The 27,638-nt window shown below is 53.1% G+C and overlaps 7 protein-coding genes across 7 annotated transcripts; 2 read left to right on the top strand and 5 right to left on the bottom strand.

Annotated features, from left to right (window-relative positions):
• Positions 1–1,395: 1,395 nt before the first annotated feature.
• J4E88_002701 (uncharacterized protein) lies at positions 1,396–1,806 on the bottom strand (the record flags this gene model as incomplete). Its single annotated transcript, XM_049396359.1, has 1 exon — positions 1,396–1,806. The coding sequence occupies one exon, from the start codon at positions 1,804–1,806 to the stop codon at positions 1,396–1,398; it is 411 nt and encodes a 136-aa protein (XP_049257707.1).
• Positions 1,807–5,272: 3,466 nt separating this feature from the next.
• On the bottom strand, positions 5,273–7,082 carry J4E88_002700 (uncharacterized protein; the record flags this gene model as incomplete). The annotated part of the gene is made up of 5 exons (XM_049396358.1): positions 5,273–5,920; positions 5,967–6,685; positions 6,732–6,805; positions 6,850–6,901; positions 6,950–7,082. The coding sequence occupies 5 exons, from the start codon at positions 7,080–7,082 to the stop codon at positions 5,273–5,275; spliced, it is 1,626 nt and encodes a 541-aa protein (XP_049257706.1).
• A 7,005-nt stretch (positions 7,083–14,087) lies between these two features.
• On the top strand, positions 14,088–16,868 carry J4E88_002699 (uncharacterized protein; the record flags this gene model as incomplete). The annotated part of the gene is made up of 3 exons (XM_049396357.1): positions 14,088–15,015; positions 15,092–15,690; positions 15,738–16,868. The coding sequence occupies 3 exons, from the start codon at positions 14,088–14,090 to the stop codon at positions 16,866–16,868; spliced, it is 2,658 nt and encodes an 885-aa protein (XP_049257705.1).
• Positions 16,869–17,064: 196 nt separating this feature from the next.
• On the bottom strand, positions 17,065–18,673 carry J4E88_002698 (uncharacterized protein; the record flags this gene model as incomplete). The annotated part of the gene is made up of 5 exons (XM_049396356.1): positions 17,065–18,120; positions 18,177–18,248; positions 18,304–18,578; positions 18,626–18,636; positions 18,666–18,673. 5 exons carry the CDS (start codon positions 18,671–18,673, stop codon positions 17,065–17,067), a joined length of 1,422 nt encoding a protein of 473 aa, XP_049257704.1.
• Positions 18,674–19,942: 1,269 nt separating this feature from the next.
• Positions 19,943–21,640, bottom strand: J4E88_002697 (uncharacterized protein; the record flags this gene model as incomplete). The annotated part of the gene is made up of 3 exons (XM_049396355.1): positions 19,943–20,858; positions 20,969–21,067; positions 21,120–21,640. 3 exons carry the CDS (start codon positions 21,638–21,640, stop codon positions 19,943–19,945), a joined length of 1,536 nt encoding a protein of 511 aa, XP_049257703.1.
• A 516-nt stretch (positions 21,641–22,156) lies between these two features.
• J4E88_002696 (uncharacterized protein) lies at positions 22,157–23,113 on the top strand (the record flags this gene model as incomplete). Its single annotated transcript, XM_049396354.1, has 1 exon — positions 22,157–23,113. The coding sequence occupies one exon, from the start codon at positions 22,157–22,159 to the stop codon at positions 23,111–23,113; it is 957 nt and encodes a 318-aa protein (XP_049257702.1).
• A 184-nt stretch (positions 23,114–23,297) lies between these two features.
• J4E88_002695 (uncharacterized protein) lies at positions 23,298–24,690 on the bottom strand (the record flags this gene model as incomplete). Its single annotated transcript, XM_049396353.1, has 3 exons — positions 23,298–23,577; positions 23,631–24,325; positions 24,376–24,690. 3 exons carry the CDS (start codon positions 24,688–24,690, stop codon positions 23,298–23,300), a joined length of 1,290 nt encoding a protein of 429 aa, XP_049257701.1.
• Positions 24,691–27,638: the final 2,948 nt, after the last annotated feature.

Below are 27,638 nucleotides of genomic sequence, written 5' to 3'. Positions count from 1 at the left end.
TGCACGCGCTCAGCGCTGAAGCACTTATTACCAACACCAACTTCCATCTTTCACGTCTGAAACAACAAATCCCAGTCATAGAAAAGGCACCCGGATACCGAACTCAGATTTCGCAAACGTTGATTGGTGGCTTTATCCTCCCTTCCCTTCCTTCGTTCGCGCAACAAAACCAACCAACCTTACACCCTGTTCGTCAAATCCGCATCATCACAATTGTATGTAATCAATATAACCCGAAATAGTCGCGCCGCAACGTGCCGAAAACCGCGCGGCCCTCTTCTTTGTTGCGTGCGCATTTGTGCAAAAGTGTAATGAGCGAAGTAAGCTTCCAAGGTTCACAAAGAAATGCTAATCGGTGTGTGTGGTTCTGGTAAGTGGTGCCATCATTGCGCAACGGTGGTTTAATCTAGATTGGGGTGTGAGTGGGCAGTTTGGTTGGGGAAGGGATGGGGGAGGGTTGTTTGGGATCATGTGATTGTTTGGCGGTGCTGGGAAGATGTTTGGCTTGGTATTCTCGTTTGTTGCGATAGCGATGTTTAACTAAGAGAACTTGATACACTTCTCTATTAGAGTCATACAGGGCCTGACATCTCACATAGAGAAGGGAGCGAGTTTCGTCAGCATTAGGAATACTCATCACAAATAGTTAAACGTGGTCGTTCCCAATTACTCTCGACCAATCAAGCGCTCACGTGCTTCCTTCCCTCCTCCCCTTCGCAACGCTACCTAGGTACTTTGACGGTGCATCAATAATTGCATACACTGAACACAAGGTCCGTCGTGTCAGCGGGGGAAGGGGCGGGGCGGAAACTCAAATTGACAAGCTAGTCTGCACATGTGATGTATTGTCCGCTTCAGGAAATGACATGCGAAAACATGGGTGGTTGGTGGGGGGAAAAAGAGGTTATTACGAGATACAAGTTGTGAGCTCGTAGGTACAGGTAAGGTGAGTGTGGGGAAATTTGTGGATATTCAGACGGCTATTCTCATGAGATCGCTTTACCTCAAATAATGCGTAGCCCTCGACATGATCACGATACCACATTGCGAAAGAACAGCATGAGAAGCAAGTGCAAGTTGTTGTGATGTTTGGATTCATAGTGATGTGACTCGTACTGTTCAATGTACTGTACTGCCTGCCTGTTCCTGGCGGCTAGTCAACCCCCCCAAAAGTAAACGCCTGCCCATGCCCACCCCCATCCATACCCTTAACGGCCGTGAGGGATCTTTTGTGGTATATCGACTTTTGTATGAGAGAAAAAAAGGAAAGTCATGACATCGTTAACGCCCGACCAGAACTCCTGTCGCTTATCCATGATGCTGAATCGCTGTCAAAGGCGTATAGGGTGTGTTGCTGCCTGCAACTCCATCCGATAGAGGTAATCGTCCACACACTCAGTGCTTGTTGGACAAGAAAGTGTGCTTCTCGAAGCTCATGCGCCTCTGCCTCTCAGCGGCACTCATCTCCGAGGAAGAGGTCGGCGGAAGCGCATGCTTTGTGTTAACCGCCAGAGGAGCGAAAATCTTAAGGCCAATGACTGGTGAATCGGCAGCCTTTGTGGCGGGAGAAGATGGCGCGCTGATAGTACTAGTCTCGGAGGGTGGGGCGGCAACGCTGCTGGTGATGCTGGAGACGGAGGAAATGGACTGGTGGCGCGCGGGGCGGTTGGATAGAAACCCGTGAGCAGGCACGACGGGCTCGGTGGGAGATTGAATACCGGGGCTGGCTGCCTTCTTGACGGGAGTGTTGACAGTGAGAAAGTTTTTCGGGAAGGGAATGTGGTAGGTTGAGCTAGTGGAAGACATTGCGCCAGATTGGGTGTTGGTTGTTGGTTTGTGGGTGGTGAGGCGTTGGTTGGAGGTGATGGTGTTGGTTGGAAATATTTATCTTATGGAGAGGTAATGTGGGTGTTCTGGAGGATGACAGAAGGTGGTCGGCACTTCTTATATGTTGCCCGAGAGATTATCAATTGTGAAAGTTCTCAAGTTCGGTGTTGTGCGTGGGTACCGTGGGTAGCGCTGCCAAGCAAGTTCCGCCGGGGCTCGCGTGTGTCAAGTGACCTCTGTAACTGGCTGGAGCGTTTTGATGATCTGCCAAAAGTAAAGGTCCGACGCGCTTGAGTCTCCGGTGTATCCTGCCTAGTGGGTAGTTTAAACGTGTCTAGCTTCGTCTAGCATAAAAGAGCTGGAGCCAAAAATCGAGAGGTGGCCTGGGGTTGCAGCGCGGGATGTTGCAGATGCTTCCGCGCTGGGTCTTGGCCGTGGAGCTGTAATTGACCCTGGCGATCGTATGGGTCCGGTGCACTAATGATGTTCCGCTTTAGATGGCGCGGTTCGTCCGTGGATTGATAAGACTGCAGAAGACACTTGTTTCGCGTGCGTAAGCGTCCAGCTGCGTGTACAATGGTACGTGTATGATCGACGCAATTTGAGGCTGATTGTGGGTTCAAATGTACTTGGCAATTCTTGTCCGCCAGTGGGAACGGGCTGCTCGTGGATCTGGGGTCTCCGTAGATGGAGAGGTCTGTGTGTTTTGGTTCCAGAAAGGTTTTAGGGATGTTGAGACAGGTCAAGTTGGCTTGGCAGTCTCTACGTTTTCGACCTCTTGGGCGACTATCAAGATAACTTGGCAAAAGGTTATGCTGTTTGACGCGGCAGGGTGGAGAATCCAGCGATTCGTAGCGGAAGGAGAAACAGATGGAGCCAGACTGAATTCTTTTGGACTTAAGAAGGGAAGGTATAGCCTTTCGGCAAGGACGACGCGCCTCGGTCCAAGGGCACTCAGCAGGCCTGACCAGTCCGACTAGGAATAAGTAATCCGAGATAGAAGCGACGCGAAGAGGCGCGTGAAGCAAGCTCAACCTCTTAGAGCCGTGCATAGCTGTAGAAAACTGGGATACGAAATCTCAGCATGCATACCCGCTCTTTGCAAGCCGGACGACATGCGGGTCCTCACAAGTCAGTCGGTGCGCAAGCGCTAGATGCTGAGATGAGTGGAGCGAGAGTTAGTAAAACCCACCACGTTGGTGTAGCTAGAATGCTCTCTGGTTAGATCTCGTGGGATGTTTCTGACCAAGCCAACGCCGCATGGAGTAAGGGGATGACGCGACCCCTACACGTCGCAGAAGCACGTTATGCTATAGGGCCAGTTTTTCTGCTCATGCTGAGTACACAATCGGCCTTGCATAACAAGGCCGCGCTCACTCAACGCCAATGCCAGTGCCATGTGGTACTAATTTGCTTTTCGATGAACGTTCCTGGGGAATCTAGCCGGTGATGAGGCGCGTGCCTCGCATCATGCGGGGGTGAGGACAGGCCGCAGGCGGATCCGCGCCCCTGTATGTGTCTTCAGTGAGGGTAAGCCGAAGATAGCCTGGTTGCGTAGGAACGAAGGAGTCGTCGCTGGCGCCATGGTGTGATGAAGAAAAGATGCGCGGGCTGCTGGCGGAGCTGACAGTCGAAAATCTTCCGAGGCTTCCTTCGGTCTCAGGTGACGCTATCTGCTACCTTATCTCCGTTTTTTCCTACTAAGCGACCTGCGACAATCCACGTAGTCGCCCGCATGTATTCCATATCTGCCTGCACCACCACGCCTCCAAAGCTCCAGACCTTCTCAATTTGACATCTACACGATTCAGGCAGGAGATAACGCTACCACGCCTCCTGTATTCAACCACTGCTTGCCTGGCAGTTTAACCATTTATTCCACCGGGTTTGTGCCGAGACGTGCAGCGCCTCTGCACCTCTGTGTAGCATATTCTACAACTTACAATGATCGTCAGTGTGCGAAAGACTGGGGTGTACTAGAAGGGATGGTCATTGGAGGGTGCACAGATCCAGCTTGCGAGTCCAACGGTCGCCTTATCTCGACTTGTGCCCTGATGGCGTGTACGGCAGGCCAACCGGAGTCGAACGGCAAGCACTACGCTCAGACATGGTGTCGTGCATACGCCGTTGTTAGGACAGACAACAGTAATCCGCGTATAGCTGTCAAAATCTGGCTAGAGCTGATCTATCCTATTGCTAATGGTTATGGATGATCATGACTGTGGCAGGCCCAGAAGTGTTCAAAAGAAGCTACACACGAGTACAATCCAGAACTCTTCTCAGAGAATGATGCCATTGAAGAAAACTAGTACCTGCCCAGAGATCTCATGCCAAGGCAAACCACACCCATCTCGCCCATGCAGCAGCAAGATCCATCGCATCCTACGAGGCAATTCTCCGTACCTACGTAACCAACACCCACCTTAACCGGCCTTGTCGCGCACTCCGCCCTCCACAAGTGCATTCCATACCCTGGATCTTGCCACACTTGACTCTCGAATACACCATGATAGCGGCGGCAGCTGCGGGAGATGCGCACTAAGCAACTCGTGTAACAAGCGGTGAGGACGAGACCAGTCCTTGACGTGCAGAACCCCAAGTGGGGTTGCCACCACCCTTTAGTGTGGGGTGAAGATTCCGGTGTCCGGTGAACGGAAAAAATAACGATGTGGAGTTGTTGGTAGTTCCCTGGCTAGATATGGAGAATAGCCAACGGGTTATATGTCTGGGGTACGGTCGTTGGTTTCAGGTATATACCGTGGATGCAGAGCGAGCCACATGGAATGGCATGTGTTCTCGACTGTAAGCCAGATATAAGAACGATGGTGTATTGATAGAAGCTTAAAGCTGGGATTTGTAGGCAGTAGAGGATGCATGTCTATACTAACTACCCCATCCAACAACCGCATAAGCAGTCAGAATATCACAAACCATATGTACAAGAGCTCTCTCACGCCCGACGTCACATGTTGTGAGGCGCCAGGCATGTTCAAGGAGCGCTCTAGCTGGTATTCACTCTTCCAACGTTCCGTTAAGAGTACACCGTATCGTTTCACGGGACTCCTGCAGGCTCAAGGCCTGCATCGTTGGTGTTTGTCTTTTGTGGTTCAGGTAGACCATTGACACCTGCGGGTTTTTCACATCGTCTGGCTGCAAGCGCGGACAGAGATTACATGAGAAAGGAGAAAGAAGAGAAAGAAAGTAAACGTCGATGACGAGTCTGGTATCAATACTGTCTTTGATGTTTGCAACTTACTGCATATGTGGCTATAAGCCTGATAAGGTATCTTCTTCATCGTTAATCATGCCACAATATAGGCTTTTCGGTGCCTGACCATAACGCCGTGTCGACCTTCAAAGCCATGTGGTCGGTACCAATACGCCTTGCTAACCATTTCCCCAAATCCTAGAACCATCATTTTCCCGTGTTTGATGAGCCCGTGTGCTAGTCGTAGTGGAGGAAAAGCTGGCTCATGCTCTCTCCATGGTGGTTTCTTCGAATCGCCTCTGCAAGGAGATTGTCGACATTGATGACCACCAGCTTGTCGGGGCTCGCCTGCGCAAGCTTGTGGTCGGGGATCGGAAACGCGTTCGTGATGACGATCTTGTCGATGACATCGCAGTTGCTCATTTCCTCAAGACAGTCGCCGCCAAAGATACCATGAGTAGCGAAGCAGTAGACCTTTGTCGCACCACCGCGCTTGACAACAGTCTCGGCAGCCGCAATCCATGACGCAGATTTGTCCATCATGTCGTCAACAATAAAGACAGGGCGATCCTTGACGTTGCCGACAAGAGTGACCATGGTCTCGAGCTCGGGGTTCTTGAGATCCTCTTCCTCATCTTCAGATGATGCAGCGGCGTCGTATGTGCCACCGAGGGCATGTGAATGTTCGGTGTCCCTGTTGCGGGTGGAGGAGGTAGTCGAGATGAAAGAGGACATCATGTGCGAGGGTATATCGTCGTTTTCGCCTTCGGACGGAGGGCGGTTGCGCCAGGTGTTGGTCGATGTCGCGGACATTGAGGGAGAAGGATGTGTATCGTCGACAATATGGCCTTGTACTAGTCGTCCGTGGATGACGTTCCTCGCGCGCTGCAGACGTTAGCTGTATTCAATAAACCCTTCGACACGGACATACCTCGTCAGTGTATTCTTCGGCGCCGCTTTCATCTGCACTCTGCTCCTCAGGTTCTTCCCTGTTCTTCTCGACATCTGTGCGAATGGGCTCCAGCGGTACCTCAGGCTCGATGATAGAGCCTGCGCGCATACTCTTAGACAGCGGATGGCTCCCGGTCGGCTCTGACCATCCGTTGGCTCGCCTTTGCAGGGGATTTGACGGTACACGCTTCAGACTTGACTTGCCTGGTTCTGCCTTTGAGTCTACCGTCATCTTGGAGATGGGTGTGATCTCAGCGTCGGCATCCAGCGCAGCCTCGACCAGGTCGTCAGGGGTTTCGTATGAGCCATCCAGTCGGAGCTGCTCGAACATGGCGCTCTCGTTCCAGTGCACCGCCGTGCCTGCCCTCCGCCTGTCGGTTGTGACAATACCAAAACTGAGCTTCAACGCGTCCGCCAGAGACGTGACGCGCTTGGTGCCACCAGGGTTCTTGCTAACAACGACGGCTTCCCTCCAATTCGGCACGTTGACGCGTATCCAGCGGGCGAGGAGGGGTTCGGCGACGAGGTTGTCGACAGGGCACTTGAAGAAGCCCTGCATCTGGGAGGCGTGGAGGTCGATGGTCATGACATGGTTCACACCAGCGATGTGGAGGAGGTTTGCGACCATGCGGGCGGTGATGGCCCCGCGGTGCTGCTTCTTCTTGGACTGGCGCGAGTATGGGAAGTAGGGCATGACAGCTGGCGATGTCAGCAGCTGGCAGCGAGCCTTACAGAGGCCAAGTACCTGTGACCGACTTGGCTGAGCCGCCTTTGCAGGCCGAGATCATAATCAGCAGCTCCATGATCGAGTCGTTGATTCTGACCCATTAGCCGTTGACGCATACCAAGGCTGGGCTACGCACTTCTCGCTTCCACTCTGGACGATGAAGACATCTTTGTTCCGGATCGAGGTATCTGGAGACGCTTAGCACGTGAAGGCGGCGAGAGTGCTAGCCAACATACGAATGGTGACGGAAGTCTCTCCGTTCTTGAACTTGCCCAGCGTCGCGGAGCCAGGCTTCGTGCCCAGCCTGTCGCAGATGCCGTCGACGAGCTTGGGGTGCGAAGACCCGCCAAAGACGAGTGCGCCCCTCATGGTGGGCGGGCCGAGGAGAGTGACGTTCTCGTAGTGGGCAAACTGAGGTGAGGGCTGGTGAGGACGCCGGTAACGGTCGTGCATGTCAAAATTGTTCGACATGCTAGCTCAGATATCCGCCCGGGAGGGGTTTAGCCCGGCCCCACTTTAATGACCCGATGCGGATACCCCAACCAGCAACGTGTGCCTGACTCGCGAACAGCAACGAGCAGACGGCTGGATAACTTAATAACGACCAAGGGAGCTACGGGAGCGGGAGACCAGGCAGGAGCAACAAGATCGTTATCTGCCTTTATGCAGACGTGTGCATCAACTAGGCGTCTTACAAGCTGCTGCAGCGCTGTCACGCGACCACATCACATTGCTTCCTGGCCAACGGTGCGCGCACGATGCACTTAGTCGCCTTCGTACACGCAATGCATCCGACTCCGCCTCTCAACATGTCATTGGGCTTTAGTACGTTGTGGGGAGATATAAAGTCGAGAATTGGGCCGCAGCATTCATATTGAGTGTCTGCCTCTGACGTGGAGAGCTCTCAATCAAGGACAATGTTGTGTCACTGTAGTGTGCGATTGGATAGGCTTGGTCGTTGTTGAGGTTCTGCGCAAGTATATTGGGCGTCCAAAACGTCATGGAAGATATTGCAACCATCAGGCTTGCCACGGATGGGGCTACGAATGTGTCTCCAATGACGTGGATGATCAAGCAGGCATAGAGTCGACACCAACAAGACGAGGTACTTTCAAAGGATATACAACTAGGTTCCCTCAGGCATCCACTCGCCAGCTTTATCTCCACATGGATCGTAGTTGTGCTTTCTAGACAGCCTCGCCCTTAAGCAAAAGACGTCGTACAAGCTCACCGCTTGCTTTGTGCTCCTGTGGCCCCGGTGCTGTACGTTGCTCAACCTGGATCAATCCCCACACCGGAACTCAACCGATTCGCGACTTTCTTTGTCGTAGCCATTATAGTTCCCTTCCCAGCTTCATACATACCCTCGAACCGGTTTAGAAGCGTTAGTGTAGCTATGGAGGCGCACGTTGACCTTTGCTCTGATCGCGCGAGCTGCAGACAACCGTTGCCATTTGCAACGCTGATCCACAGTAGCCATGATCTTCGTACTTGCCATGTACATACGAATGCGGGAGACATATATTACGACGGCTCCTCCCGAAGCATCCACATAGCTGTTCGTGGAGGTCGATCCGCTAGAGTCGGTTTGGCGGCAGTTCATGGAAGCCTTCCAGGTAAATAGTGGGTGCTCTGGGCGTCTGCATCCTTTCCATAGTGCTATAAGGATAATATCGGACATAGGCGGTGAGCTGGTGTCACAATGACAGGTACGTACCATGAGTCTGTAAAAGGGAAATTAGCCAACTGCGTGCAAATGTGGTAAATGAAAGACCGTGATGGTGCGCAAAACTGAAGAAACGGCGCCTCATCTGCCTGCATCGAGCGGGAACTTTCTCGTCCCACCATGGCATACACCGAAAGAAGAACACCAGCGCTTTATTTGGGGAGGAGCCGGACCATCGCAATTCCCTCTATTTTCATGATCCTCAGGTAGTGTGATGAGCCGTAAGGCTGAAAATAAACACCCCGATTGGCTGTCCAGCACACAGTATGCGGACACTAGTTTGCACGGTCCGCCTCCGAACGCCGGGTCTCAGGTATGGTGCAATGGCTGGCATGTCTCTCGATGTTGCTGTGCGTGGGACGCGTTTGCATTGACAGAAAACGGCGTACACAACAGCAACGTAGAGCGGCTGGCCAGCCAATAGAGGCTGCAGCGGGAGAGAAGCGTATCCAAGAGCCTGGTTCGAGGTCGTGATAAAGCTTAAGAGCGGGTGAGACGTTGTGCTTCGTCTGACGCGTGCCCGAATTTGTTGGTACTCGAGCGTGGAAAGTGGTGTGATCACGTCTCATCTTCAGATGTCGGTTGAATCGCCGATTCTGAACTACCCAACGCAGGAGCATATCCTCCGAATCCTTGTCTGGAAGAGGGGCACCTGGGAGAAACATTGGCAAGCCGACAATGAGACCTCGGCGACCATATGGGTCTACACAGAAAGCTGCATGGTTGAGAAATTAGGTCGCGTTACAGGAGTGTCTGACTGCCATGATGCATGGTGTCAAGCCACAAACCTGGAGGCTCGCTGCGAACGGGGCTTTTTGAGCAGCTAGCGAAAGCCCCCGCAAGCACTTGCCATGGTAGAATTTGAGAGGTCGCGTGGGTGTGAGCCAAGCGTGCTTGGCGTGTTTGCGGCGGGCGATGGAGCTAGCGAGAAGAGGAAGTCACCCCGTCTGGGACTGACGCGCATTCGTCCACACGCAGGACGCCACACGGGCGCCATGGTCACAGCGGACGTGATGGTTGTCGCGATCTTGCATTGTGGCACCGAGCGCCAGGTTCACTCCGATCCGGTGTAACCGATGGGTCCAAGCGAGTGTAGAGCTCCCACCACCGCCTCCCAAACGTAGTTCCCGTCGTAATGTCCAGTCAGGTACCATCGAGGCTTCTGTGGTACACAGAGGAGGGTGTGATGCGCCGGACCTAACTCTGATCATCTGCCTGTGGCCGGGTAGGCCGCTGGAACGCCATGTCCCGACCTCGGATATGCTTTTAGTAAGTAATGAGATCTGGCAGCAATGAATCAGATCGTGTCATGTCATCAAAGGAAAGACGATGTTGTAGTCGACGTGAAAAGGAACAACAGGACCGCGAACAGCGCGTTGATAGGGTTCAAGTCGTTGTGCAGATGCCCCCTGAGAGGTGGGATCGCAAACCAGCAAGCCATGACCGAGCTTCTCCTGACAGAAACATCCGATGCGCATATAAAGGCCTCAGATATGAAAGCCGGCCAGGGGTGTCTCTGAAAATTGCGAGTGATTACTATGCTCATGTTACTGCTACAGGACTCTAACTTCCGATACTAGAGGAACGAGATTACATGCTGGAACGGAACGTCATGGCTGCTCGTCGCAGAAGCAAGCAATGTCGATAGAGCTGATAGTGGATCTCCCGCCAGCCACCTGCATGGTGCTTGCTGCTTTGGACCAAGTACCTAGGTATGCCCTCGACATGGCATGCAGAATCTCGATATAGAGGCAGACCTATTTGGCGGCCATGAGTGGATCTGCGCGCCACAGCAGGACACGCAATGTAAGGCTGCATGTAGCCGTCTGGACGAGCTGAACCTGGCTGGAGGTCGACTTGACGCAGCAGCCAGAGACAGACCAAATGCACCGACCTGCATCAGTTGCTGCGCGTATTCTGCGAAGGGAAAGGCCGGCGACAGTGCCGACGGCACTTCTCAATGCAGAGAGCGGACGCATTCGTGTATCGCAGAAGACGTTGCAGTGGAGGGCTGTATGTCATGACGGCACGGTGAAAGAAAGAAGACAGGTGGAGCGGACAAGAAACGGGGTGGAGGCGCATGCAGGACGACGTTTTGGGCAGCTGGTGTCTGGGACGCTGGACAGCCCATGCGGCTCACGATGGTGCCGGACGCGTCGTTCATGGTGTCGGGCAGGACAGCGTATCTAAGTGTGCGATTGGCGTGCGTCTATTCTCCGGGGTTCACGAGGAGCAGGCGAAAAACAAAAACTTCGTGACGAGGGCTGGCACGTCGTTGGGGAAGGAGCAGCCTGAGCCAGTGCAGGCGCGAAGCTAAATTTGCCGACGCCATGCGCCCTAAGCTCCTTCCGCATTCCAGTGCACAGAGAGGCGCCGGATTGGACGCCGAAAAGGGACCCTAGTTGGACCGCAGCCAGCATCTCTCGATGCAGCAGACTGCACAGGTGCCATGGGAGAATTGCGGCATGCAGGCACGGTTTGGTGTGACACATAGAATTCGGCAACGCTATCCTCGAAGCATCTCGGAACATTCACATCGCGCCCTTCCCTGCTCCGGCACCAGGGGCTTCGCGACGTCGAGATGCTACCATGGCCGCGGCTGCGGAACGGCCAGCCCGCGTTTGACCAACCCCACCACGCCCGTCTCTTTGAGAGGGCCTCATATTGGAGGAGAGGGAGCAGATCCCCAGCCGGCCTGCCTGTGCTACCATCGAGTACATCTTTTGCTCCATCGGTGCAGCAGCCATCCGCTTTGGATGCCCTCTGTCCAGGAGAGCAGAACCTCCAGACGGCTACACGCTGCTGCGTGTTGCACACTACCGCGCCTGGTGGACATGCACTCAGCTCTTCCTGTAGCTAAAGTTTATTCTCCATTGGGCCCGGCATCGAGAGAGTCAGTATAAGACGGACTACAGATCCGCGTCATTAGCGCCCTCACAGTAGCAACAAGCAAACCCTGAAATCGTTCCTTCTCCAGTAAACAACCCTCACCCGACGTCGCTCTCATTCCAAGTCTTGCTTGCTTTTGCCAGCCACGAATCGACGTACCCTGAACACCCTCGCTTTCGAGTCCGATCCTACCTTAGCCTCAACCGGTATCCTGCCGCAAGCATACAGGTCAGTACTTCACCTCGCTCTCTATATCTAGCCTTCGTGCCCCAGCATCTGTGTCTCACACTACCAGCCAGACAGTCGTTCCCGTTCATCACACGCTTTCCACCAATACTCTTCGACTACCATGGCCCGCCCCGCAAGCTGCACACACAACTTCAAGTTGATCAAGTCCGACACTACTCTCGTCGTCTGGAACTGTCAACTATGTCACACTCCTGGACTCTTTCACATCTATGAGTGCGAGCAATGCAAGCTCAAGACTTGTCGGCCTTGCGCCGCCAAGGCATAGGTGAGTCCAACAATCCCTTCCATCAGGTTCTCCCTCCCCTAGGAATGACACCTTGGACTTACGGCACGTGCCAAGGTGTTGCGAGGGATCATTCGTAAGATGCAACATGTATGTAGGTGCTGACTCGTTGACTGCAGATGGAATGCACAGATCGCCAACTACGATCCAAAGCACCCGAGATCCCGGTTCCCAGATGCACGCGAGCTCTCATTGGCGGCTGACGACCCTCCCACATCATCACACACCACCCATCTCCGCTACGGTTTCCATCATCATTTTTCACGTCAGCCTTATTACCTCAGCATGGCGTTCAGGCATCTCTACTTTTCACGTCGCCGTCGTTGGCGACTATATCTCGAAACGGCAGGCTTCCTTGCAGGAATCGATTTTACGACTCGCTAGACAGAAGCAAAGGGGTACCCGCTTTGCAAGGGTTTCAGACTCGCCAGGGCCTGCACAGCAAGGCCGATGGCGATTGCCGTTGTGACCCGTCTGTCAGATCCTACGATACCAGGCTTTCTTTAACTGTTCCACGGCCGACTTCCACACACGGTATCTTGTCCCTTTTGTCGCTTTACAGTACAACGACCGGTGCAAACCAGCAAGTCATAATGTCTTCAATTCTTCACACACTATTCGGTACTATCAGGAGTCCAGGAATGTTATCTCGTCTCTCTCTTCTAGCTACATGTACATCTAGACGCCTATGGGTGGGGTTGCTGTTTCACATACCCATGAGGCGGCATGCCTGGCGGCTTAGTAGACTACATCATATCATAACCAGATCGAATACACCGGCCCGTCCATCTTCTGCAGTTTGCGGCAAGAGCTGCGGCAATCGTCGTGTTCTGCCATTGAAATTAGCTCATCGTATTAACGGCACCGCCGTAGGATTCCGCCTCGTCTCGGTGCCGCGCATCTCATCGTATTCCAAGGTTGGTCTGCGCAGTGCGATCCTCTGTTAGTAAGTGACATATGACTAGCATGCTGGTACCAAACATGACTTTTCAGACAGCTGAGAGCCAAGCGATGAATTAGACGCTTAGCGCGATGTTGTCGCCAGACACACCTGGTACCGATTGCTCTGTCTCCAAAGACCCACAATTCCCGATCGACTACGCAAGACATCTAGGCATGGACGTGCTGCCCAAGGGTCCAGCACAACTGTGGTTTCAGCGCGTATCTACAGCCCAAGAGCCGCAGTCTCGCGAGCCGTGTTCTCGTCTCGCAGAAAAGTCCGAAGACAAGGTGGTGGATACGATTGCCCTATTCGGGCCTGCCTGATGAGGAGCGACACGATTGCCGCCGACATTTGATAGATAGACAACGCAAGTCTTCATCAGCTTGGAGCATCGCATGTTGCGTATCTGCCAGTACCGACAGGGGAGCTAACTTATCAGACCATATTCCAGCATCGCTTTTCGCAACATCGCAAGGTTCCGAAGGCGCACCGACAGATCTCGGAAGACGACCCTACCAATCGCATCGCAGACAGCGACCAGTCAGTCAGTCGATTATATATCATGCGGGCGCCTGCCAAACGCATGCGGGGGATATATGGCCGGTAGAATAAGGACATACATGAGATCATAAGACTTGAGGTCGGTGTTCTGCGACAAGTGCCCAAAAGGGTTGGGGGACGCGAAGTTCGCGCTTGCCACCCCTTTTGCCCAGCCTGCCCCGCGCCTTCCAGCCACAGTGCCCCGGCCCATCTCGTGGCCTGCACTAGAACACACTCTGCATACAAACTTTGACCCACAACTGGACCGCTTACTCTGCGTTAGGCTTCACGCTCCACATCCCACCCGTTCTCGGTCGCCGCTCTCACTGCCTGCGATGCTGCCTTGCGCAGAGAGCGACAGCTCTGTTGTGCGTTGCGGAACTTGCAGCAGCTGCACAATCGCCATGGGATGACAAGCTTTCATTCGCACGACCATTGGCATGCGCCAGAGATGCTATTGGAGCCAGATGGACGTTATGTTCAGCCGCAGGCAGCCGTAAGCAGCCAATACTGCAGATCTGACGATACGGCCCCCAAACCGACAAGACACATTATAGTCGACGTGCCAGTGCAGACCGACCTTCAACACATGTTCATCTCCTCCCATCTCCCTTTCTGTGCTCGCATTCGCTTTCAAAGAGGTCTCCGCTGTCGTCCCTTGATTAAACAATTATAATTGCTTTCGAGCAAAACAGTTCAGCCACAGCGTTACAGATGCCCGGGCCCCGCAGAGAAAAAGCAACCATGATCTCTGAGAGAAGCGAGGATACACAAACCGGCGCACCTCAGGAGGTCATCAACGAATTCTGGGACAATCTCATTACGAAGCGACCCGAGAAGGTGACCAAGATATTTCCACCGAGTTTGTACGCGCATCTACTGCCTACGCAGCGTAAAGAGGGGACCGTCACAGGGAAGAATGCAGCTGAATCGTATGAAGCGGCCGCTACGCAATGTCGCGCTCGCGTTGCCCGCGTCGTCAAAGAATGCCATCGTACAAATGAGAAGTTTACCGATGCCGACTTTGACATTGAAGATCTGTCAGACAAAAATTGCCAATGGGGTTTGATGAGCTGGTTCAAAGAGGAGCCAGCAAAATCAACAAATCCACAAGTCAGCCCTATGCGGCTGGGTAACGCTCTCTCCACGCTGGTTCAAAGTGGGGTAGTCATGTCTGATGGCGCGGTGTTCGATTTCACAGCTACGGCCAAGCTCCTGACCAACAGGCCGAAGAGCAGTAAAGACGGCCCCAATTCTGTGCATCGCGTTGATTGGATCTTCGAAAACCCGCAATTCGAACTCGACGGCTTCTCCAGCTCCGATCTCAGACAAGGCTCGAATGGCGATTGCTGGTTCATTGCTGCTGTGGCGACTATCTGCAGCAATCCCGTTCTAATGAACAAGATCTGCGTTGCTAGAGACGAGGAGTGTGGCGTCTATGGGTTCGTCTTCTACAGAGACGGCGAGTGGATCTGGACAGTCATTGACGACAACCTGTACCTCGAGTGCAGCGATTTTGACACCGCTTTTGGGGACCAGTATGATCCAGCGAACGCCAAGGAGAAGAAGTACAAGAAGAACAACCAGACTGGATCCGAAGCGCTGTATTTCGCATCTTGTGTTGATGAGAATGAAACGTGGCTGCCGCTATTGGAGAAGGCTTACGCCAAAGGTATGCTCGAATCCTGCCTGCCCCGCGATCGTTTGGAGTATGTTTGCGATTACTAACGAGCTTACGGTGCACGGAGACTACGATGCCATTGCCGGCGGCTGCAGCGGCGAAGCGGTGGAAGACCTGACAGGGGGCGTTACAACGAAGATTCTTACCGATCGTGTCCTGAGTAAGAAACGACTATGGGCAGAGTTACTACAAGCCGGCAAAGAGTTTCTGTTCTCAGCATCCTCACCTGGCATGGATGGAGATGACTCGGACGCTCGAAGGGGGCTTGCCCTGAGCCACGCTTATTCGATATTGAAGGCAGTTGATGCTGAGGGTGAGGACGGTACCAAGTATCAACTTGTGTTGATACGTAATCCTTGGGGCAAACGAGTTCATGCCGGCATGGGCGAGTGGACTGGACCCTGGTCCGACGGGTCTCGGGAATGGACGGCGTACTGGATGGACAAGTTAGGCCACAAATTCGGAGATGACGGCCTGTTCTGGATGTCGTATGAAGATCTGCTCAAGAGGTTCGATCTTCTTGACCGCACGCGGCTCTTCAACGAGGAATGGACGGTAGTGCAGCGTTGGACGAGCGTACCGGTCGCATGGGTTACTGGCTATGTGAACACAAAGTTCTCGGTGGAAATCAAGAAATCTGGGCCGACCGTCTTCGTGTTATGTCAGGTAAGTCACAAGGCATGATCCGTCGTGAACATACTGACTCTTCATAGCTGGATGAGCGCTACTTCAAGGGTCTAGAAGGCAAATATGACTTCGACTTACACTTCATATTGCAAGAGCAGGGTTCTGCAGCAGGCGACTACATCATACGCGCTCGAGGTGCTTGGTTCGGCAACCGTAGTATCTCCGCCGAAGTTGACCTTGAAGCCGGAGTATACGAAGTCTTGCCAAAGATCGAAGCGTCAAGAAACAAAGAGGCTCCAGATGTTCCGGAGGTCGTCACCAAGCTGGCAGAACGTAACCCGCAAAAGCTCAGGCAGATTGGTCTCAACTACGATATTGCAAATGCCAAAGGCATCTTCGAACTATCTGAGGAAGAGCAGAAGAAGAAGGAACAGAGAAAGAAAGAGGCGAAAGAGAAGAAGATGAAGAAGAAAGAGGCAAAAGAGAAAGAGAAGGCTGAATTCGAAGCGTGGAGAAAGGAAAAGGCGGAGTTTGAAACGTGGCAGAAGGAAAAGAAAGCCGAGTATGAGGCCTGGAAGAAAGAGAAGAACGACCACGAGATAAAAGAGACTCCTGAAAAGGCGGGCAAGTCGGAGGCAGTACCACTAGACAACGGTTCGCAGCCGGAGCAAACCACTGCGACGGATGCGCCTGAGGATGCTAGCCACGGTACCGAGCAACTCACCTCATCCGACACAGACGACAAGCCAAACGCCCCGGCCAACCTCACAATCCAACTAAAGGACTCCTCAGACAAGACAGAGCCCGCTACAGAACTCGCACTCGAACCAAACGACCCCAGCAACAACAGCGGCGGAGACCACACACCCACCTCCGAAACCTTCCCCAACGAACCCTACTTTAGTCCATCTCAATCCCCCCGACCTTACAGCCCCAACCAACAATTCCCGCCCCCACAACGCTTCCACTCCCAACCACCGCCAGACTTCAGCCGATATCCCCACCCTCGTGGAAACCATGTTTACGGCGGAGCTCCGCCTCCACAAGACGTTCCTCAGGCGCAACAGCCCAAGCCGTGGAATGCGGTCTGTGTATTGGGTCTGAGGGTGTATAGTCAGGATCCTGAAGTGAGTATCAAGTTGGTGAAGCCGAAGGATGATGAGGAATGTGCGATTTTGGATGTTGATGGGGAGACGGCGGCGGGGGCGACGATGTGACTGCGCGCCGCGTAAGACGTCTATGTGCGTGTGCGATTACGACAAAGCGCGACTATCTCAGCAAGGCGTTTCGACCATTTTGCACAAATCAATGATGCCGTTGTTCATGTCTTCATTGCTATTGATATGCAGCTCGCAGGTTCACCATGCTATGTATCGCGCCCATCAAACCGTTCTCTCATCGTCGACTGGTACCCTACTCAGCCAACTTAGCACCGTTCAGAATAACCGCAGCCCTAATAGTCGCGCCATTTCCGACATCAAAAGTGTCATGCACAGCCATACCCTCTGCGCCCATCACATCCTGGAAGCCCACCTGCGCACTTCCAAACTCGACGTCCTTGTTCAGCAACGCGATCTTGAAAGCGCCAGGGTTCGCAAGCATAGCGGCAGTGAGCGGAATGCGGAATGCCTGGTCGAACGAAGGGTTGAAGATGTCAGTGCCGGGCGTGTAGGTCTTGACTGCGGTTTGGAACGTCTTGTCGCCCCAGGTAACCTTGACGCTGGGGTTAAGCTCGTCGCGGTTGCCCTGGAGGCCACCGGCGCTGGCAATGAGGACAGTGGCTAGACCGCAGACTTGGCCTTCAGCCTGGCCTTGAGCGTTGGCCGAAGAAAGAACCTGTGCGTCGTTGACGAAGTTGAAGAATTTGGCGTGGATCAGGAGACGCGCTTGAGTAGCATCGCCCTTGTGCGAGAGCTCCAAGTCTTGCGAACCGCCCTTGAGAAGAATCTCCTTGACGCTGGTGGAGCCGATACCGATGTCATCATCACCCGCCAAGTCATCGTCCTGAATGTCTACAGTGATGTCTTGCTCAAAGTCTGAGACCAAGAAGTCGTGGGTCTCGTTCCACTCTGGCTCGTGGTTGTTATCCACGACGCTGGTCTTCCACTCTTCTTCCGCGCCTACTTTGACCTTGACGTAGCAATCTGGTACGTCCTCGAGCTTGACCTTGGATAGAAGCTTCCTCATGGTACTCTTCTTCTCGCCCTTCTTGGGAGCACTAATCCCGGTTGCGCGGGCGACTGTGATGCGGATGATACCGTGGTGGGGCTGGTGGCACTTGAAGTAATCAACGTCGTTCATCATCTTGACGAGGAAGCGGTTGGGGAGCACGGCCATGCTATCGATGATGCCGAGGATGGTCTTGCGGACGGTGCTGTCGATAACAGAGAAGTCGGCAATGTTGGCGGCGTCGGTGAAGTCGAGCTTGAGGCTTGGGGTGTTGAGGAAGGCGACTTGTGCTGCACCGATCTGGAGATTTCTTTAGTATAGAACTCGATGCCATGCGAGGCGTTGTAAGGGCTTACCAGTGGGATGATGTTTACTAGAGGGCATAGCAGTACGCTGATTCGGCCCTTCATGTGGACCTTCTCAACACCCTGCATACCATGTTAGCTAAGCTGAACGACTTCCTTCATCACATTCAAAACTTACCACTTTGGGCACCATGCTGCCATCAAGCTCAAAGTCACAAACACCCTCCCAGGTCATGTCCATATCGAGCTTGATGCCGTCATTTTTGGTCTTGTGGACATCGACGTTGGAGAAGCCGATGGGGATGTGACCAAAGTCGATCTTGACAAACTTCAGGTTTTTCAGAGGGCCAGGTAGTGTTGAGGCGAGGATAGGTTCGACGGTGTCTTTGATGATGTTGGAACCTGCGACGCAGATGTTGGGCCAAAGGTTCTTGACAATGTCGTTGAGGAAGCCTGGTACATGCGCGTTAGCATGTTTCGTGCCAAAAGTCGGTATGAACGAGTGAGCGTGCTTCCATCGCGGCATTGATTATTCATCACATCGACATTCGGCGGACGAAGGCTTGGAAGTGGCATTTACCAGCTGGTTCAGCGCCACCAGAGGCTGTCAACGCTTCCACGAGAGATGCGGGCGCCTGGTTAGCCATGATGTGCAGTGAGGATGAACGTCTTTGTATTCGGTTTGCTAGTAGCTGTCGAGCTGGTAGGTCTAGTAGCTCGCAGCGGGCAGTGCGTGTTCAAAGGGTTAGGGAGTTCGTAAAGTAGAGGAGTTTGGTTGAAGGACTGTCAACCAGTTTTGAAGCTCGTCAATTGGAACGCTACACCACGTGTCGTTCCTGTTTGTTGCTACCTGATCTTGGAAGCTCCAGGTTGACGTCACTTCTCAAACACGCTATGCGGCAAGTGCAAAGGTTGAACCCCGCAGTGGCAGTGAAAGCCACACGTCGAAGCCACAGACACGTGTCACGCTTCGCGCTCGCGCACCAGCCACTGTCAACTTCATGCATACCTTAGGTCAGCAATTGCCAATATTTGACTCTGTGAATATGTCTAGCCATTTCCGGTGCTTTAGTTGTTTGCATCTCAAATGCATGTGTAGGGTTGTTCGCATGCTCCAATACGCCACGACTACGCCACACTTTGCTTTTCACCCTTCATGCACGCTTCCCCAGCTGTCACATCGCAATCGGCGATCGTCGCATCACGCACCCAGGCCCGCAGATGCATCGATGGCGTAGTCGCTAATCGCCCAGAAGCAACCGTGAACCCCCTGTGAATATCTCATATCGGTTACCCCGAGCCGTCTCTTGGTGGCTGCCCATGTGTGAACGACGTGCATGAGAAGCCGAGTTGCTTTTACGGGCCGCTGTCAGATCAGAGATGACAAGGGTCCAGGGTCTTCGGTTTCATGGAACCGTGCTATATCACGAGAACGCCTGATATACCGGGTGGCTTGAGCTATATCTGGAGGTCGGCATGGGGTACTGTTGCCGAACTTTCTCAAATCTCGTTACGACTGCCGAGCATCTGTTGCGTATACCCATGTTTAAAGGCTTATGCCTGACACCGCATTTGGATCTTCTACCGAGCTCAATACGCAAGATGAGAGATAAGCGAAGGAAGGCGGGGAAACGGTTCTTGGGCCGAGGACGTGGTGCGATCGATCTCTTGCATGTAAATGAATGAAGCGGCGCAGGAGATTTCGACAATGTGTCATATTGTGGGATTCATGCGGAATAACTGGAACAGCAAGCTCTTGGTCTTACACGACGCTCTCGCTACGCCGCAATCCTACAAGAAGCCTGGGTCTTGTTCTTTCACAACGGCGGCAGCGGGTTGCCATTCGGCGTCAGTCCATCACACGCACTCTCTAGTTCGCTTGCCGCGATGCTTTGCGTAACCTCTCCATCATACCCAAGTAACACTCCCTCGCCACTGGACTTGTAGGCTTCCCATCCTAGTTTGGGTAGCCCGTTGACTGGATCCTCCGCGAAAGCAAGGTAGTAGTCTTGCGCTTGCTCGCTTACCTCTCTCTCGAAATCTGTACCGTTGCCTCTCGCAATACCGTAAGTACCGAAGTATAGCGGCAGATCAGACGAATGGAATGCACCCTGCCAGAACCGAGGTGCAATGTTGCTAAAGTTTCCGGCATACAGGTAGCGGAAAGTAGTCGTGTTGGCTGCCATGCGATCGTAGGTTGTCTTCACAATTGGGCAGAGGAAGTTATTAGCAGTTGCAGCGTCGGCCTCAGCCTGTGGTGGCCCGTATGTCGCGTTGTATGCGGGGAAGGCGCTACCCTCGTTGTCCGTTGTGCCAATAATCGCCGGTTTGAGCGTGAAATTTCCGGCCTGAGCGCGCTCCGTGTAGTTGGAGAAGACCGTGACATTGTCGACGACTGGGACGAATCTCACACCCGGCGAAGTACCATTGTCAGAGTATTCCTTCAAGAAGCTCTCAATGTCACTCGATTCGATCTTGCGCAGGCAGTCGATTTCGGCATCGGGGTCGGTCTCGTCACATCCGAAGTGTTGAGCGACGAAGGTGAAGTTCGTTTGCTGGGTATCAGCGGTCGCGATGGATAGGAAAGACGATCCAGAGTTCATGATCAGGCCCGAGACGATAGGGTCTTCGGGATAAGCGAAGTTGTAGTAATCGACAGAGATGGCACCTGCAGACTGGCCCCAGAGCGTGATACGATCTGGATCACCACCGAAGTTGGCTATGTTGTCGCGACTGCAAGATGAGTAAGTTTCTGATCCATGACTTTAAGAAGACTACAGATCCAAGAAGAAGAAATGGGTATAATAAACTGATCCATGACAAGTTCATGTATGCACACTTACATCCACTCTAGAGCGAGACGTTGATCTAGGAAGGCCAGATTCTGTTCGTCATCGGCAAGGGCTTTGGCATTGGGAAAGCCAAAGATGTTCAAACGGTAGCTGTGGTGTTGGTAAGACATGTGTTGGGTCATATGGATTGAGCTAGACTTACTTGATCCCAACGACAATGTGCTTTCCTGTTCGTTCCACCCATCTGGCTGGAACCTGGTAGGGCACCGTGGGTCCGCCCGTCACGAAACCTCCACCATGAATCCAGACCAGAACCGGTAACGGCTCCGACTCGTCTTTGTCGGTCTCACAGGTAGACAAAGGAGCCCAGATGTTAAGATTCAGACACTCCTCTGATTGGTAGTCGCGTGGCGAGATGATGAACTCCGGCGCGTCCGTCAGCCAGACATTAGGTGCATCGCCCTCGAACTGGGGGCAAGAAGGGCCTAGGTTGGTTGCTTTGAGCGTCTCGTTCGCTCTGCACTTGGGAGCCGGTGGCAACCAGCGTCGGGCTCCCACAGGCTGTTCGGCAAAGGGTATACCCAAGTACTGTGCGACGTTCGGTGTGATGTCATCTGTAAAGCCTTCAACCGGTCCAGAAGATGTGTCGACGTGCAGAGAGCTGACAGCAGTCACTAATTGAAGTTGACTGAGTCCGAGGAGGAGTGCTGCAGTGAGTGCCATGGTTGATGAATGAGTAGACTGCGGAGGTAGGGATTGGCGTTACCCCATCATGGTTATTTGTACCTTTTCCAGTACCCCAGATTATCACGGATCAACGTCGTCACTAGTCATGTTATAGCTGCATGCACCCCATCGGGGTCTTTAACCGACGAAATTACGAGCAGGTTTTTCACTAGGCTCTTGGATGCTGACATCGCGGTTGTGTTAACCTGGAATGGATGAAGTGTGAGATGTGCAACACTGAGAGATGTTTGCGCTCAGTAGGAACATATGGAAACGCTCATGCATGGCGTAATGGTTGAGAATCCTTCGTTATGAAGAAGCAGTAGGAACAAACTCGGCCGACAATGATCCGGGGCAGGCGCCGTCCCCACACTTCCCCACTTTGTACATCGGTATCGTCACCGAACCGTCGACAATGTTAAGTACGGCATCATCCAGCAGTGGTAAGAGACCTGAATCCAAGCCCTACTCCAATTCCTACTCCAAATTCGCATTCGTCGTTCAGAGATTGAAATGAAAGTCTTAATTACTGGGGCCGGCGGCTTTGTCGGCCAAATTCTGGCAAAGAAACTCATCGAGACAAACACCGCAGATGCACTCATTTTAGCCGACGTTAACCCGCCTCCCAATCCAACATCGTCGCAGAACGTGCAATGCACGTCGGCAGATCTCACATCGCTTTCCGCATGCGAAGACCTCATCGCCCAATCGCCGGATGCCGTGTATATCTTACATGGCATCATGTCGAGTGGTAGCGAAGCAAACCTCGAGCTTGGTCTCAAAGTCAACTTCGAATCTGTACGCCAGCTACTGGATACGATCAGGATCAAGCGACCAGGAATCAAAGTAGTCTTCACCTCTTCCTGCGCAGTGTTTGGTCGGAAAGCAGTAGAAAACGTAGCAACAGAGACGGACATTGTGCCCATGCCGGAGTCGAGCTATGGCACACAGAAACTCATGATTGAGTTCCTTCTCAACGACTATTCGCGACGCGGGCTTATTGACGGACGAGTCGTGCGCCTACCAACTGTTTTCGTAAGAGCAGGCGCACCAACTGCTGCGGCTTCATCCTTCGTCTCTGGCATTGTACGCGAGCCGATCCATGGAAAAGAGTCAGAGCTACCAGTCGACCCCAGCATTGGCATATGGCTTACTTCACCGCGCGCGCTGGCGACAAACCTCGTGCACGCCATTAAAGTTCCGGCGGAAAAGTTTGGGCACTTCCGCCAAGTGCTGTTACCCGGTTACACAGCTACGAGCGGAGAAATCTTGGACGCTTTGGAAAAGGTCGCTGGAAAGGAGACGAGAGCTTTGGTGAAAGAGAAGAGAGATGAGACTACGCAGAGGATCGTATTGAGCTGGCCGGCGAAGTACGATACGGCGAGAGCGAGAGAGCTAGGGTTTAGTGAAGACGTTGGGCTCGAACAGACCATTCGTGACTTCATTGACGGCGAAAAGCAAAAGTCATGAACCATAATACTCCTCAACACTTTTGCTTTAGCAAGGGGCAACACACAATTGAAAGCATCGCAAGGAGAGGTCAGAGGTTGTGAAGTCGTATCATTATGTTCATTTCGTTATACTACTGTCAGGATGTCTTTGCACCTGACATCTTACTAACTATATACATTATTCATTTCCTTTTCCACGTGTTTTAACCGTAGACGGGCGACTTGGTATAGCCAGGGAACTGCTTGAGCAAGTTCTTGTCGAGCGTCATCAACTCTGGGCAGCCAAGAGGTCCAATGAGGCTTCCGATAGCACTGGTGAGGGCGTTGAGGGGTCCGAGAAGAATATCGGCCTTGCCTTGAGCTGATGCCTGGTAGACGAAGCAGCCGAGGTTGTTGCCCTCGAGGAGGGAAGCGCCGTTGAAGACACCGCCGGTCAAGTCGGCAACATCAACACCGACGAAAGAGTTGGGAGTACCAGTGTTTCTGAAAGCATGTTAGCAATTGTTCTAAGCAATGTAAGAGGTAAATGAACGTACCCGCCAATGTCGAGGAACTTGGGGTGGAGAACAGCAGCGTTGACAGCATCCGCGAGGAAGTAGGTGGTCTCGTAAGGGTACTCAAGAGCACGACGGTACCAGTTCTCTGGGATTTTCTCTGCACCCTGGACAGCCTTGAAGTTACCGCTGTTTCCCTCAATACCGAACCATGACTTGAGAACGTCGTATGGGAGGATACCGGTGGGGTCTTGAGCAGTGTGATTGGCCATGAAGCGGAAGATGAAGGTGTACGCAGCAGGTTGCACCAACACACCGGAGAATGGTCCGTTGAAGAAGTAGGGGTTAGTCTGCTTCTGCACATCGAAGCGGTGGCTTCGGAACTCAGTCAAGCTGTCCAAGGTGACGACACCACCGGGTGAGTAGTCAATCAGCTCTTGGAACTGGCTAGCGACAGTCTTGTAGTTGTTGCCAGCTTGGTAAAGGTCAGGCCTTGTTGGCGAAGCATCGGCTTCGTACTTGTTGTGGGAGCCGCTCAGCCCATTGCCCAGGGTACCTGTGACGCCTGCTTGCGCGATGGATGGCGTGCCACCCATGGACCAGCTAAGAAGGTCACCGTCGAGGGCGCCACCAAGAACTGAGAGGAAGGTCGACAGTACGGGGCCCATGCCTACCACCTTTTGGGTGGCTTCGATGTATTGTGCAACAGTGGCGTAGCCATTGTGGGGTAGGTAGTTCTTCAACGTGTTAGTATCATCAACTAAGTAGGACACAGTGGAGGACTCACGTGGTTGGCGAACGCGTTAAGACCAGGGCAAGGTCCTCGGAGGTCATCCGCTCCTGGAGCAACGTACTCGTGGCCGCTACCCTTGGAGATGTTGATGTACTGGGCCTTTGCGTCGAATTTAGGCACTGGCTCAAAGATGGCTGTTGCAGCACCTGCACCACCTTGACGGCCTTGCAGCTTCACCAGTCTCGCGGCCTCCTCGGCGCGCTTCAGGAGCTCGGGATCATGACCAGCAGCGTCCAAGATGGCGGTTGGCCAAGCGCTGGCAAGGGGCGCCGCGGCGATTAAAGCTAATTGAAGAGAAGAGAAGTGCATGTTTGTGATTGATGAGAAGACTTGATGCTGGCAATGAAATATAGACCAGATGGGTCGGGCATGCTATATACCAATCTGCAGGTACGTACCCAACATCGCCATCACGTTTGCTGTCACCCATAGTCTGCATGACGCGCATCGGCGACGTGAGCATGGCCGCGGTTGACCTGGTCGTTCAACAAAGACCCCGCTGTCGATCTCTTGGTCGATAGTACACAACGGGCGACGGCCATCTCCAAGGACGCTTTGGGCTGCACGAGAGCCTGTGGAGATGACAACCACCCGCCTGTGATTCGTGAACTGCTCTCGATCGGAACCTTAGGCGCCAGACTATTACCTATGGATCCGGGGTAGTGCCCGAGGAAGAAAGGTCAGATGGGGAGAAAGTGGGATTGTGGCCAATATCAAGCAACCGCCACCCGCGCCGAACAGGAGGCACCTGCGAGAGTTATGATACTAGCCGTCCTCAAAGGTCTAAGACCTGGCTGAAGTTGGTATGCACGATGCGGTAGTTGGCGGCACTTACCAGGGGTACCCTCCGGATGTTAGCGTGCCCGAACCAACAGGATCGAAGCCCGTACCCAATTATGGAGAACGGTCAGCTTCCCGTATACCAAAGCATCGTGAGATCTGCACAACGCTACTTCCGATGCAACTTAGACACCCCTGAAGGAAATTTATCAAAAGACGGGCAGTAAAATATTTGGAAAGTTGCCTCGGTCAAAGCGCCTTGGGCCAATGACGGCGATGTTGATGGTAAACTCTCTGCTCTCCTAGGCTGCCAAGATCATACGTCACAGACGCACTTGATCGATCTTGCAGCGTGCCAACTGTATACTAGTTTTCTTGGGTTGCGGATGGAGGCGTTGCTGCGGACGCATGTGGCTGTGAAGTGTAGCACTTTGCACAAGAACCGAGGAGATGCCCAGGTGTGGAGGCACGCGATGTTACCGGCAGAGATCGGCATGGAGGCCTTCATCCACTGCTCCCATCTCCGCTACCAAGATTTGTTTGCGCAGGGCAGTTTCCCCATACTTTTCTTTTTCGATCTCAAGATCTAGACACACTAGTACCTGTCGTTCACCCTGGCGCTACATACTTAGGTAGAACTTTCGCATTCGCTAGGTCTACTGCAGCCGATATTTTCCGTCAGGAGTGTCATAACACCAACATCGCCGGTACTCGTGTGATTACTGGGACGCACTATGGAAGCAGAGGTGTGGTAGTTGTCTCACCGTAGCGTGCGCTTTGATCGAGCACAAGTGCATGGCCAATCACATCCTCAAGCTCAGTTTCTCCCAACCGACCATCTGAATAGAGCACCATGCTGCCGGTAAACATCAATGCTGAGCAGATTCAAGATGCCATAGTATCCACTTGAAAGGCCTGCAAAGTTATGCCTAGGCCTTTCACGATGGGTGTAGAATTTACGATTGGGTTTGGCGGAAGCGTCAAAGCTACCCTGACAGCAGTGCGACAATCCAAGATCTTGGGAGCCTTGTACATTGATGCTGATGTCGTTTTTCATCATACGTAATATGGCATTCCCCGCAACTATTGTATGTGACGAGGCTCAAGTTTGCATATGCGGCACTCTCCGGTGACATCAACCGTCCAGGAAGAAATTTTACAGAGGGGAACAAAGACAGACGCATATTCTTCGGATACCGAAGCTGTTATGTATGGATGAGATATTTATGCCAGCACAATCTATAGACACCCCTTTGCTTCCGTGTATGCTGTCATGAAGCTCACCAAGGCCGTTACTGCACTCATCAACGAGCTTGACCGACTTTGCTGCACCGTTGATAAGACTGTGACTAAGTACACGTTCCAAATTGCGGCTGGCAACCCCACGACAGTCTACAGTAGTCAAGTTCATCATTACCACACCACCCATAGCTTGAACAGCATCTCCCGAAAGTACTGCCCGTACAAGTCTGGCCATTCCCATCTGCTCCACACCGTCCGCCAGTGCTGACGTTGGTCGGAACGGGTGCTGCAGATGAATTCCGACTAGTCGTTGGTGTTGGCGTTGGTGTGGAAGTAGTTGTCGGTGTGGGCGACTGTTGAGTCGAGGAGCTGCTGGGAGCAGGGGCCGGCGCAGAAGAAGAGCCTGGCGGCGGTGCCACGCCACCGCAAGTCCCAAAGCCAAGACGACAGCCAGTGCCGCAGAAGTCTATGGAATTACCACAATAGTAGTACTCCGAGCAGCAGCTTCCGAAGGCGGAGCCGGCACACGTGGTCGCGTTTCCGCATTGCCCATTCGTCGATGGGATGAGTGTGCCGGATGGTAGTGGTGGGAGAGCAGATGAGCTCGAGGGGATAGGGACTGAGCTTGTGGGTGGCAGAGGGGTGGGAGTCGGTGTGGGCGTAGGTGTTGCGGTAGGCTCTGGTGCTGCATCACCGCATCTTCCGAAGTCAGGCTGACATCCAACTATGACACCGCAGTGCTAAAAAGACCCCGTAAGCTTGCGTGAAATCGAGATGTTGGGATCGCGCATACCTCGAACTCAGTCCCACAGTAGCCATAACTTGAGCAGCATTGGTTACCACCGCATCTCTGGTTACTGAAATCAGCACCACAGCGTCCCGCCGCTTGTCGAGGGAACAAGTAGTGAAGAGAGCGAGAGTAGAGGTTTGGCGTTGTAGTGTTACGCTTCTCAAGATGTTGCGCAATGGTATCTTCGATGCCTTCTGATACGTGAAGAGGTCCTCGTGGATGCACAACGAGTGTGGTTTTGATTGACGGGTCAGCTAGAGCTGAAACTCCGGAGAGGCTCAAAGCTCCTGCTAGGCTGATCAGTCTCCAATGCATGGTAGACTTTCTACAAAGATCGATGAGATACCAGGTAAACCAGACATTTCTAGTGAGCAAACCCAGGTATTAATCACACTTCCACATGGCCTCACGGAAGCTAGGGAGAGACAGCCAGGCGATAATGAAA

The sequence above is a fragment of the Alternaria novae-zelandiae genome (genome assembly GCF_023758075.1).
Source record: "Alternaria novae-zelandiae strain BMP 2774 chromosome Unknown scaffold_4, whole genome shotgun sequence".
NCBI lineage: Eukaryota > Fungi > Ascomycota > Dothideomycetes > Pleosporales > Pleosporaceae > Alternaria > Alternaria novae-zelandiae.
The sequence above is the reverse complement of the archived record's forward strand: the minus strand, read 5'-3'. Positions and strand labels throughout refer to the sequence as shown.